We start from the raw sequence: 12,705 nt of genomic DNA, 5'->3' as shown, positions 1-12,705 counted from the left end.
ATTATTTGTAATGTAAAAGAAAAACAAGTCCATAAAAACAAAAATGAAATAAGATTTGATCAGAGCTCCATATGCAAGTGCATTGATTCCAATAGTTCATCTTCCTTGTTCTTTAATTGGTGAAGGCATTCTATGGATTTCATTTTTTAGTCTCCCTTCATTCAAAATGTCCTTATCTTTTCAAAGAAATCTCATCTGAATGCTCTGAAATCTCTTCCCTTAAATTGAGGTGGGAGGTATAAATTATGTCCAGAATTTTTTTGTTTGGCTATTTAAGATTGCTGAGATGACATCATCAGCTTTCCCCAGGAATCCCACCATCTCCACTTCACAAGGTTTATTTGAGAGAAGCAGTTAACATTACTTAATCACTATCTGTTTAATGCCTCCCATATTTTGAGAACAGCTCCAACCCTGGGCATTGTGTTAGGTGCCACCCTTCATCTTCTGGGCCTTTTTACCTAGAGCCTTGGCTAGTTAATGATTTCTTTTGTTGCTCTGCTATTTGGTTTGATCAGACCTGGGGCCAAGCCTCTCATTTTCAAACCTGTTTCCTGATCACTGTTCAGAATTCTATTGCTTCTTTCCCCAAGTGATACAATAACTGGTTGCTCTTTTATATCTTAGCTCATCTCCCTCAACTTCACCACTGTCCCATTTAACTAGACTAAGTTCCCATCTGGTCTGGCTGAAGCCTGCTCCTGCACCTACCTACGAATGCCATGCTTACTGGCACATAAACAGCTTAGACTTTGGGGACTTTGTAGAAGGAAAATGTTATTAATGGATTTTAACTTGAAAATAGCAACTTACTGGTATTACCCATGGCAGAGTACTATTTGTTTAAAAGTAGTTAGAGTGCTATTGAGAGTATTATATGTATTAGGATGAATATTAGTTACTATCTTGATTCCATGTGCAAGCATGAAATGACAATAAAAGACTCAGTTGATTCATACATAATGCCAACTTAGTAGAAACTTGCTAAAAGTGATTGATAAATGGGATGGAAACATTTTAAAATGAAGTGCTTAAACTTAAAAGTTTATTCATTAACAACAAAGAGCCACCCCAGTTAAATTACCATAAACCACAACAACACAACAACTGCTAATCCAGAAAATAGGAATTAAGGGACATGGAAGATCCATAATAAGCATCTGGGGGATATGGAATTTTTCCCGTGAGTGTTATAAAGAGCTCATAATTTAAGAGTGCCAAAGCCCAAGTGCGTTATGAAGGTCTTTCCTCAAAAGTGACATTAATTGCATATCCCACAGATGCTTATTATGTATTCTATTTATAATACCAAAGAGAAAAAATATCATTTAAAATATAAAGGTTTAATACTGTGTGAGGGTAGTACTATATCACTACTATTTTGAGATGTTAAAAGCACATAAAAATTGGGAGATCTAAACATCAAGCTTTTACATCTTAAACTATCATGCTTAAGAATCCTTTTCAACTAAGAATGTGTTAAGTGTTATGATGGCAAGGGAACAAGTGACTCATAGATCCATGTTAGCTCCTTATGAAAACCATAGGTCTAAAAGCACAATTTGCTCAAATTATTTTTAGAAAATTGAAAACAATTTTCATTCAACTTCCAGAATGTAGCAACAAGAGCCATTTATATAGTGCTTATAACCAGGCTCTATGTCAACCACTTGATAATTATTATTATATCATTTGATCTTCATAATAACCTTGGAGAGTATCATCATCATCATCATCATCATCATCATCATCATCATCATCATCATTCCTATTTTGGAGATAAAGAAATTGTGGTAAACTGAGGTCAAGTGATCTGTCCAGTTAGTAAATACCTGAGGCTTGATTTGAATTCAAAACTTCAATTCTCTAGTCTCAGAGGTCTATCCATTGCATCACTTAGCTGACCCCAAAATAGTAGTCAAATATTTTACTTAGAAAACGATTGTGTTTGCACAGGTATCACACCTTAGAGTGGTAAGCAATTGAAAAATAATGCCAGGTACATCAAAGAAAGGAGGATAATTTAAGAAGTAAAAAAACTATAATATGATCTAAGAAAAACTTTATTTAAAAATTAATCAAGGACAGCTAGTTGGCACAGTGGACAGAGCACGGGTCCTCAAGTTCAAATGTAACTTCAGAAACTTACTAGTTGTGTGACCCTGGATAAGTCATTTAACCTGAACTGCCTCAAAAAAAAAGAAAGAAATTATTGAAGCAGTGGTGTTGCACGCAATTTTTAATTATATTAAAAGGCTTAAGAATCATATTGAATGAATATATATTTACTAAATATTCTTTTATAATAATGCCTTTAAGAAATTCTTATAAAAGTTCTTAAATTAAATCACTTCTTATAAAAAGTGATATATTTCCTAACAAAAAATAACTGAAATTGACCAGATGATGATAATAAATCCAATACATAAAATGATAGGATTTACTAAGAAAGTAACTGGAAAAGTCTGAATTTCTAGGTTATGTTAAATAATACTATAAAAATTATTATTTATTAAACTCTTGCTAAGTGGCAGCACTATGCTAGGCACTAGGCACAGAAAAAAATTTGACAGTCTCTGGCTTTAAGAAGTCTAAATTGTACAGGGGAGACCAATAATGGAAGAGGGAGTTGGTACTCATGTATGAGTTAATACTCTAATTGAGTACTCTGAAAAGAACTTAGGATTCCCAGAAGTGGAGGGAGTGAAGAGGGAGTGAAGCTGAGTATCAAAGACAGCTGTGCAAAGGCACAAGACAAGGGGCGGCTAGGTAGCACAGTGGATAGAGCACCAGTCTTGGAGTGAGGAGTACCTGGGTTCAAATCCGACCTCAGACACTTAATAATTACCTAGCTGTATGGCCTTGGGCAAGCCATTTAACCCCATTGCCTTGAAAAATCTAAAAAAAAAAAAAAGATAAGCAGTATGGTTTAATAGAAAGAACAAAAAGAGAATTTAGGATAGTGGGAGCTTAGCTCTGACACTGGCCTCAGTTTCCCTATCAGCAAATTGGAGATAATACTTGCATTACCTATCTTACATGGTTACTATGAGCAAAGGCACAAGACAAGAGTAGAGACACAGTACTCGAAATGAGGAAGATGAGAAAAAAGGACAATTTGGAGTATATGAAGAGGACAAATATATAAGAAAGGTAGGTTTATTGATGGCTTTAACATGTTTAGTGTGCATTTATTCTTAATTTTAAGGGCAAATAGAATGGTTTTTAAAAAAAACTTTTGTGGACATTGCCCAGTACCAATAATTGGGATTATTTAGCAATATAATTAAGTTGAATTATTTCAATAGCAAATTACAACTAGGGACATAATACTCATTAATAAGAACGTCTAAATGTTTTGGTTTTCAAGAATATGAACATGATCAGTTTTTTTTTTCTTTTAAACCCAAAACAAAACAACAAAACAACCAAACTATAAATTAATGGAAGAAGAAAGAAAATACTTCAACAATCCAATCTTAGAAAAAGAAATTAAACAAGCTATCAAGTAATTCCCTAAGGGAAAAAACCCCAAGACCAGATGGATTTACAAGTGAGTTCTATTAAACATTTAAAGAACAATTAATTCCAATATCATTTAAATATTTGAAAAAATAGATGGAGTCCTACCAAATTTCTTTTATGACACAAATATGGTGCTGATACCTAAAACAGGAAGAGTTAAAATAGAGAAAGAAAATTCTAGACTCATTTCCTTAATAATAATGATGCAAAAATTATAAATAAAATACCAGCAAAGAGATTACAGCAATATATCAGGTATTATGACAAGGTGGGATTTATATCAGGATTGAAGGGCTGGGTCAGTATTGGGGAAACTATCAGCAAAATTGACCATAATAATTACAGAACCAACAAAAATCTTATGATTATTTCAATACATGTAGAAAATGCTTTTGACAAAAATACAGCACCATTCTTATTTAAAAATCACTAGAGAGAATAGGAATAATGGAACATGCCTTAAAATAATAACTAGTAATTATTTAAATCCATTACCAACCATTATCTGTAATAGGGATAAGCTATAAACCTTTCCAAAACAATCAGGGGTGAAACAAGGATGCCATTATCACCTCTATTATTTAATATTGAACTAGGAACATTAGCTATAGCAATAAGAAAAGAAAAAGAAATTAAAGGATTAGAATGACAACGAGAAAACAAAATTATCACTCTTTGTAGATAATAGGATGTTTTAATGAGAAAATGCTAGAGAATCAACAAAAATATTAGTTGAAATTATTAACAACTTTATAAAAGTTACAGGATATAAAATAAAACCCACATTAAATCATCAGCATTTCTATATTTTACCAAAAAAAAAATCCAGCAACAAGAAATAGAAAGAGAAACTTTAGACAATACAAAATACTTGGGACTCTTACCTGCCAAGACAAACCCATGAACCAAACTATAAAACACTTTTTACAGAAATAAAGTCAAATCTAAACATTTGGAAAAATAGTAATTCCTCATGAGTAGTCTGAGTAAACATAATAAAATTGACAATTCTCTCTAAATTAATCTTATTCAATACCATACCAAACTATCAAAAATATTTTACATAAATAGAAAAAATAATAACAAAATTAATTTGGAAGAATAAAATCTCAGGAATATCAAGAGAATCAATAAAAAAATGTGAAAGAAGGTGGCCTAGCTGCACCTGATCTCAAACAGTTTATGAAGTAGTATTTCCCAGTATTGTCTGTTACTGGATAAGGAATACAGAAATGGATCAATAGAATAGTTTAGATATAAATTATAGTAAATAACCATAGTAATATAGTTTATGATAAATGCAAAGATTCAAATTTTTGTAACAAAAATTCATTTTTTGATATGAACTGCTTGGGAAAACTGGAAAAAAAAATTAAGTCAGAACCTAGGTATAGCTCAACATCCCATACCATATAACAAGATAAATAAGGTCAAAATGATTCATAATTTACACATAAATGGCGATACCATAAGCACATTTTTAAAAAGCATAGAATAGTTTATCTGACAGATTTATGGATAAGGTAAGGTAAGAATTTAGAGCCAAAATAGATAAAGAGGGCATTACAAAGTGTAAAATAAATAACTCTAATTCTATAAAATTAAAAAAGGTTTTGCACAAACAAAACCAATGCTAACCAAATTATAAGGAAAGCAGAAAAATTTTTGTAACAATTATTTCTGATAAAGGTCTCATTTCTCAAAAATATGGAAAGTTGAGTTAAATTTATAAAAAGACAAGTCCTTCCCGGGTGATAAATTGTCAAAAGATATGGACACACACAGTTTCCATACAAAGAAATCAAAGCTATCTATAGTCATATGAAAAAAAATGCTCTAAATCACTCTTGACTATTAAAAATAAAATTATAATAAAAATAAAATTAAAAAACTCTGAAGTACCATCTCACAACTATCAGACTGACTAATTAATCTGACAAAAAATGAAAATATTAATTAAATTAATTAAATATTGGAGGGGATGTAGAAAAACTAGAACAGTAATGCGCTGATGTTGGAGTTGTGAATTGATCCAACTATTCTGGAGAATATGAAACTGCTCAAAGAGCTATAAAATTGTGCCTAACCTTTGATCCAGCAATACAACGGCTAGATCTATATTCTAGACATCCAAAAAAGGGGGAGAGCCCTATTTGTACAAATATTTATGGTGGTCCTTTTTGTGGTGGCCAAGAATTGGAAATCAAAGGAATGTCTATGAATTGGGGAATAGCTGAATAAGCCAGAGTATATTAATTGTAATGGAATATTATTGAGCCATAAGAAATGAGAAGCAGGATGATTTCAAAAAAACTTTGGAAGACTTGCATGATGCAAAGTGAAGTATTTGTACATAGTTAACAACAATATTGTTTGGTGGAGAACTTTGAATGACTTATCTATTCTCAGCAATATACAATGATCCAGCATAATCCCAAAAGAGTAATGGTGGATAACTATTCCTTTCCAGAAAATGAACTGATATTAATTGAATACAAGTGAAGCTTTTTTCACTTAATTTTTTCTTTTATTACAGTCTTTTTATACAAAATGACTAATATGAAAATGTTATACATAATTGTACATGTGTAACCTATATCTGATTGTTTACTAACTTGGGGGAGGGAGCAAGGGAAGAATAAAATTTGAAACTCAAAATTTTAAATAAAAATGCTAAAAAATAAAAATCAACAAAACCTCTTTTTCTAAAAATGAAAGTTACCTTTCTTTGGCTATCATTTAAGCTTCAGTACTCCTGAAACTAAGTGTTACCTTTAGACCCATGATTTTTAACAACAGAATTATTTCTTTAAAATTCTACTATTAAAAAAATGGAACATTTGGCAAAAAAAGTCAAAGTTTCTTTTCAATTTCTCTATTCAATTTTAGACAAGTTTCAAATACTATTTCTTTTCAAATTACTTTAAGTAAGGTACACATATTACACCAAATTCTCATTAAATAGCTTTTTAAATCCTATCACTTTTAAAGCTGTGAACCAAGCACTTTTTACTATTTTAACAGTACACAATGGAAGAAGCAGAACATTTTGACAATGTCTTATACATTACAATTTAAATAATTACAAACATTAATTGCTTTTAGCCTATTTAGTTTTCTGTTACATTGAACTGTTTCATCAGCTATCCAATCTAGAAATTTTCACTTTTTTAGTTTTATCTTTTAAATTTTACTATTGAAAAGTTTGCTATTGGCAAGTGAATGTAATCAAATCATAATATTTACTTTTATAAAATTCATATTTTAAAATATAAAAAGGTACACAAACATAGACTTCTTCCTATGGGTTGGCACTGAATTTGTTCAACATTTGTAATAAGCTAGGATAAGAGGATGGTAGAATCATAATGCTAGAGCTGAGCTGTGAGGGACTTTTGAAATCATCTTAGTTCTGAGACCTTCACTGTATAAGTAAAAGAAATGAGGTCCTGAGAGAAGTGCCTTCTTCATGATCACATATTAAGTGGCAAAGCCAAGATTCAACTCAGAGTGTTTATTTCAAAACAAAAGAATGGAAGACTGGGTAAAAGGAAATGAATTAAGAAAATTATCTTTTAAATGCTAAGCAGAGAAGGTAAGAAACTTATAGCTTTTCAAAACTAAGTCCATGAATACACACTGAAAGAAAAATCCTCTTATTAGTCAATAGTGGGTAACATTTTATTGATAAAATGTAATCTCATAATTGCTCTAATAGAGAATTTATAGTGATGAGAATTCCCTTATGAGCAAGACTATGTATTTTCTCCCCAGATATTATTCTTTAATTTTAAGGATAAAATCTAGGCTTGCTAATTCAAAGGTGATTGGGTATAAAAAAGTAATGGGACAAACTATGTAACTCCTTATGGCCTCTTCCAATACAATGAATCCATAGTAAAGTATCAATAAATGATGATAAGCTTATGCAATGAGTAAACTGCTGACTGAATTCCAAGGAACAGCCTATAACATTAGAAGTTGGGGTATTTGATGATTTAGTCTACATAGTACATGAAACAAGGAAAAACATAAAATGGTCATCATCCCTGCAAAGCAACGTTCTGTTTCTGTAATGACAGTATCAAAATGGAGTAAAATGTGGGTAGAAGCTAAGTATCACAATTTTTGGAGTATCACCATTAACCTACTGATTTGTAAGATTCTGTCTAACGATAGAGTAGAAACACTACTGGATAACTGGAATCATGCCAATCTTATTTTCACTATAAATGAAACAAATAGCATAACACAAATCAAATTGATTATATCTGAAAAGCAAAGAAACGACTTCTTACTGATTTGGGAGCCATTCCTAAAACAGAAGTTTCTTTATATTCAGATCACTGAGATATGGCATGCAATTAAAACAATTCCAATTTAAGCTATTTTAAAATGTTATTGCTGCTAGAAAATGGGAAATGAATGGAGGCAAGTATAATACTGGTTATGACAATTCTGTATATAACCAATAAACCAAGTGCTGTAACAAGAAGACCGAAAGAACCGGGAAACTGCATTAATCTATATATATTTGATCTATTTATCAGGTTTGATACTGAAAAACAAGATACAGAAAGGAGAAAAATCTACTGATATTGTTTACAACAATGCCACATAAAATTTTGACTGCTATAAATTAACTGTCAAAATGAAGAGACCAAAAACTGTGTAAAAACTGCTTAAGTTAGAAAATATTTAACTTACTTGCCAAGTGGAGTTATGACAGCCAAGGGTAATAGTGATTTAGAGTGTAGACTCATTTGCAAAAACTCATAGAGAAGAATGGTGGAATGTTATGACAGTATTGCCCCATAAGACAACAAGAAGTAGTGTAGGGAAAAATAATTTAAGGAAAGCTTGGTGAGAGAATTAACTAAGTGAAGTTATCCTAGGGATATTTAAGGACAAAACTGGGTTTACAATAAAAAAATGCAATATAGAAAATATCTGCAGATATTTTATAATAGTATTTGCAGCATCAAAGACAAGGGAACCATCATATCTGGTCTCTATCATATGTTCTGGTTGATAGATTCCATCACAGAGGTGGAGGAAATGGCAATAAAGAGAATTAAAAATGGGAAAAGCAGCTAACCTCTTGGGCTGCTGACATAATTTTCAGGGAGTTGAGATTTCCTTAAGCTATCTAAAGGAGGGGAAAATACTAAAGGGGTGGAAATATAAGAAAAGAAACTAAAGAACATCAAAAACTACTCATCTATGTGTCTACCATTGGCAAAATTCCACAATGGATAAATAGATTTATCAAATAATTGACTAAAAGATGCAAAGCATATAAGATACTACTCTGCTTAATTTTCTTATAGGCGTATAAGAAAAGCTTGATTTGGTAGCATAAGAGACCACTTTCAAAGCTCTACTCTAGGAAGGTGTGTTTCTTATGTATTTCAAATTTTTCCTTGATTTATTACAACATAACCATATCTGTATTGTAGTAGATAAAATACAACATATGAAAAAGCATATATAATCATTTCTGATGGCAGTGAATATTAATATGAAAAAAAATCAATAAATGATGATAAGCTTATGCAATGAGTAAACTGCTGACTGTCTGAATTCCAAGGAACAGCCTATAACATTAGAAGTTGGGGTATTTGATGATTTAGTCTACATAGTACATGAAACAAGGAAAAACATAAAATGGTCATCATCCCTGATTACCAAAGGTTGGTGACATGGTAGAAATTCAGCACAGTTCAGATGAAGAGCGATTTCCCATTTATCACAGAATCATAGAACTAGAGCTAAGAAGACCTTAGAGCAGACTTAGTCTGACCACCTTAAAGGAAATTGAAGTCCAAGGAAATGAAATGATTTACCCAAGGTCACACAAATAGAAACATCATAAACAGCAGAGGTAATTTGAATCCAGTGCCTTTTCCACACTGTTTCACTGCTCCTTATTACATTGTACTGATTGTAATAATTCCAACAATACTGTAGAACTTCCTAAATGAGAAGTACTCTGGCCTAACTACCCTTGCAGGAAAAACAAAAATAGTGGAACAATAATATTTATTTTGGAGATTATGATACATATCTGGAGGTATGAACTATAAAACTCATTAATTTGGTTAAGATTGATCCATCTGTCTATTTATCATTAAAGGAAAGGAAGGAGAAAGATGGGTTGGCTAGATTGGGGAAACTGAAAATTTCTTTGAACGATCCAAAGTGCCTCTTTAAAACAAAAATTTTAAAAATGTCAATATTCTTGGTCTTTGAAGTATTAAAACTAAAAATCACCAAAAGAGCATGGTGAACAGGATAGGGAACTAAGGAACTTAGAGGGAGAAGTAGAATGAATCATATCCTCAAAAAAATGTATGAACAAAAAAGATGTTTTCTCTCTAGGTTAAAAAAAAAAAGAATAATCACTAGACAGTCTGTGTGATTCATTGGTTTCTACACAATCAAGAGAAAGTGAGAATGGCTTCCAGAACATTGATGGATCTTCTTTGATTCTTATGGGAGCACATGGACAAAAATCACACAGGAAAGGCGGATATGGATGGATTATGATCTATCCTTGAGATACAATACCCATGTCAATTAAATGTCAGAACCAACTGCATATTTTCGGCTAAGTTGAAGGCTATATAGTGACAACCCAGGGTATTCTAAGTCCTTTCCTCATTAAATCAGTTTGTATGACAATAAAATTAATTTGGGTTTTTATATTTTATAAGTGAACATCTATTCTCTAAGCAAAATAATGGAAATAAATGCAGAATTTGAGTTCATTATCAAGTAGTATCATCATTTAATAATAATTTAATTATTAACAAAAATAACTAGCATTACTATCTTAACTTGATTTTTTACTTGCCTAAAAATATATAGCTTGGACATAGATATAAACAGATGCTAAAAATAACCTGTGGACTGCATTAATGAGGAATATTGTATATTATCTACTACAAACTACAATCCAGCCCATGACTTGTTTTTGTGCAGCCTGAGCTAAGAATAGTATTTTATTTTTAAATATAATTCTTGGTTCCTGGGCTATATAAAAATCTGCGTTGGGTCCTTGTTGTTTCAAACTAAAGGAAATATGGAGGACAAATCAAGATTAGGAGACTGAGCTAATATGCACCAATGGGAAAACTCAGAATTCGAATGATAAGACATACTACTAATCAGAAACAGTGGGAAATCTGTATCAGTGCTTCATCAGGGGAGGCATCTCCAAGTGAGGAAGCTACCTTGACCAAGGCAACGACTATTCTGCTGCTCAACCTTGGCAAGCTACGCCAAGCCCAGGAATCTCTTAACTGTTAATTCAAGTCTTGACCAGGCACACCAGTGTTTATCTAAACACTGTGTAAGGACACTTATGAGACATGTTATTAGAATGTTTCCAATGGGGTATTAAGAGCTGGACTTAAAAAACAAAAATCTTTTATTTTTCTCTTTTGACCAGGACGAGGGTCTATGGTTCAAGTCCCAAACCTAACCCCCTTAATGAACTGTGTGACCCTGGGCAAGTGACCTCCCCTCTTTAAGTTTCAGATTCTTCATCTATGGATATAATAATATCTGCACTGCCAACTTTATGGGGCAGAGAGGGGAAAGGCATTTGTTAAAGTCTAATGTACTTTACAAAATGAGAGTTGGCACTGCCACATTACATGCGTTTAGATATATGAATCAAGGTTGGGGGCAAACAGTGTGACTAGAGGTAGGTTTAGAGCAAAGAGAGCAAATATCTACTTTTATTGTCTCTATTCCTATTTGTCTTGCTATGTTTCAGCAAGGCTGAAGACTTCTTTATCAAGTAAGGAATTTGTTACAGAGGTTCTTAATTAATGCGATTTTTTCAGGTTTGTAGCCTGTGGACTTATAATTAAACAGGACTTGAGCTATTAGTTTTAACAAAACAAAACAGGAACAACCAAAGTAAATTCTTTTAATTATGACTCCTTTTCAATTGTCCTCTTGTTTCTTACTGGTTGGCCTTCTTTTTAGAGTGTAGACAAAAGAATGTATTAAACATCTTTGCGGGAGGGGGGCAGCTAGATGGCACAGTGGATAGAGCACTAGCCCTAGAGTCAGGAGGACCTGAGTTCAAATCCAGCCTCAGACACTTAATAATTACCTAGCTGTATGACCTTGGACAAGTCACTTATACCCTTTGCCTGGCAAAAATGAAAAAAGTCTTTATATGCAAATATCACTTCCTCATCTATTTAATGTATTGGGAACTTTTTCTTAAATCTCTCTTACAACAGCAAGTTGTATGTACGTTTTAATCTGTTGCTTTAAAAATTACATAATGGGGTAAAAAGACACTTTGTATTCCCAAATGATGAGGCTCGAAGTCCAAAACCACCACTCAATAACTATAACTGCATCATCAGCCTTTTTTCTCTACTTCCTTATAAAAGTGGCTCTGAAAAGTTCTTGACTCTGCAAATAAACGCCCTGGTGTGGAGCACTCCACTAACTTGCTCCTTTGCTCGAGGACACTTTTCTTTCAAACAAATCAAAGGTTATGAAAGGACTAAAGCAAACATTTTAAACTGTCATTCTCTTGTTTTTGAATATTTTGTCAACCCAGGTATTTTTATACTAATTCAAAATAAAATGATTAATTTTAAAAGCCACACACACACACACAGATACTTACAGCCCATATATTTGTGGAGCGATTTCTAGTCTGTTCAGGTGCATGTAGAGTTCAATATCTTGTTTCTTCAGCAGATGGTCTTGAATGTGGTTTACTTTTGTAACAATAGCAATGGATGGGCCAAAATCCTGTGGCCTAGCAAATGGGATTGTTGTGATCACTGTATCTTTCCCCTAAGACCAAAAGAAAGAGGAAAATGACACAAAAGTTTAATCACATTTTAGTATTCATATAAACATAATTTTAAATAATGATTATAGAAAGGTGTATATATATATACCTGTACTAAGTGTCCTTGACAGAAATGAGAAAAGGTTTTCATAATTTATTATCTGTAGTAAACCATAACTTAATATTTATTGAACAATTCATATAACATTCATTTAACAATTCATTTAATAATATAAGAATCTAACTCATCATTTTGGCCTCAACAGATTGCAGGACACAAAGAGAGGAAGAAGTGATATCAAATCATACCTCAGATATCAACTAATTCTATAATCATAGACAAGCTACTT

The 12,705-nt window shown here is 32.2% G+C and overlaps 1 protein-coding gene across 1 annotated transcript in view; it reads right to left on the bottom strand.

Annotated features, from left to right (window-relative positions):
• Positions 1–12,705, bottom strand: part of TBC1D5 (TBC1 domain family member 5) — a 577,752-nt gene that overhangs the window by 170,493 nt on the left and 394,554 nt on the right. The window contains exon 17 of the mRNA XM_074195734.1: positions 12,185–12,357. Within this exon, the coding sequence (XP_074051835.1) occupies positions 12,185–12,357 (173 nt within the window). The remainder of the gene's footprint in view (positions 1–12,184; positions 12,358–12,705) is intronic.

The sequence above is a fragment of the Macrotis lagotis genome, chromosome 7, assembly GCF_037893015.1.
Source record: "Macrotis lagotis isolate mMagLag1 chromosome 7, bilby.v1.9.chrom.fasta, whole genome shotgun sequence".
In the NCBI taxonomy this organism is placed as follows: domain Eukaryota; kingdom Metazoa; phylum Chordata; class Mammalia; order Peramelemorphia; family Peramelidae; genus Macrotis; species Macrotis lagotis.
Note: the sequence above shows the minus strand (reverse complement) of the source record. Positions and strands in the feature narration are given on the sequence as shown.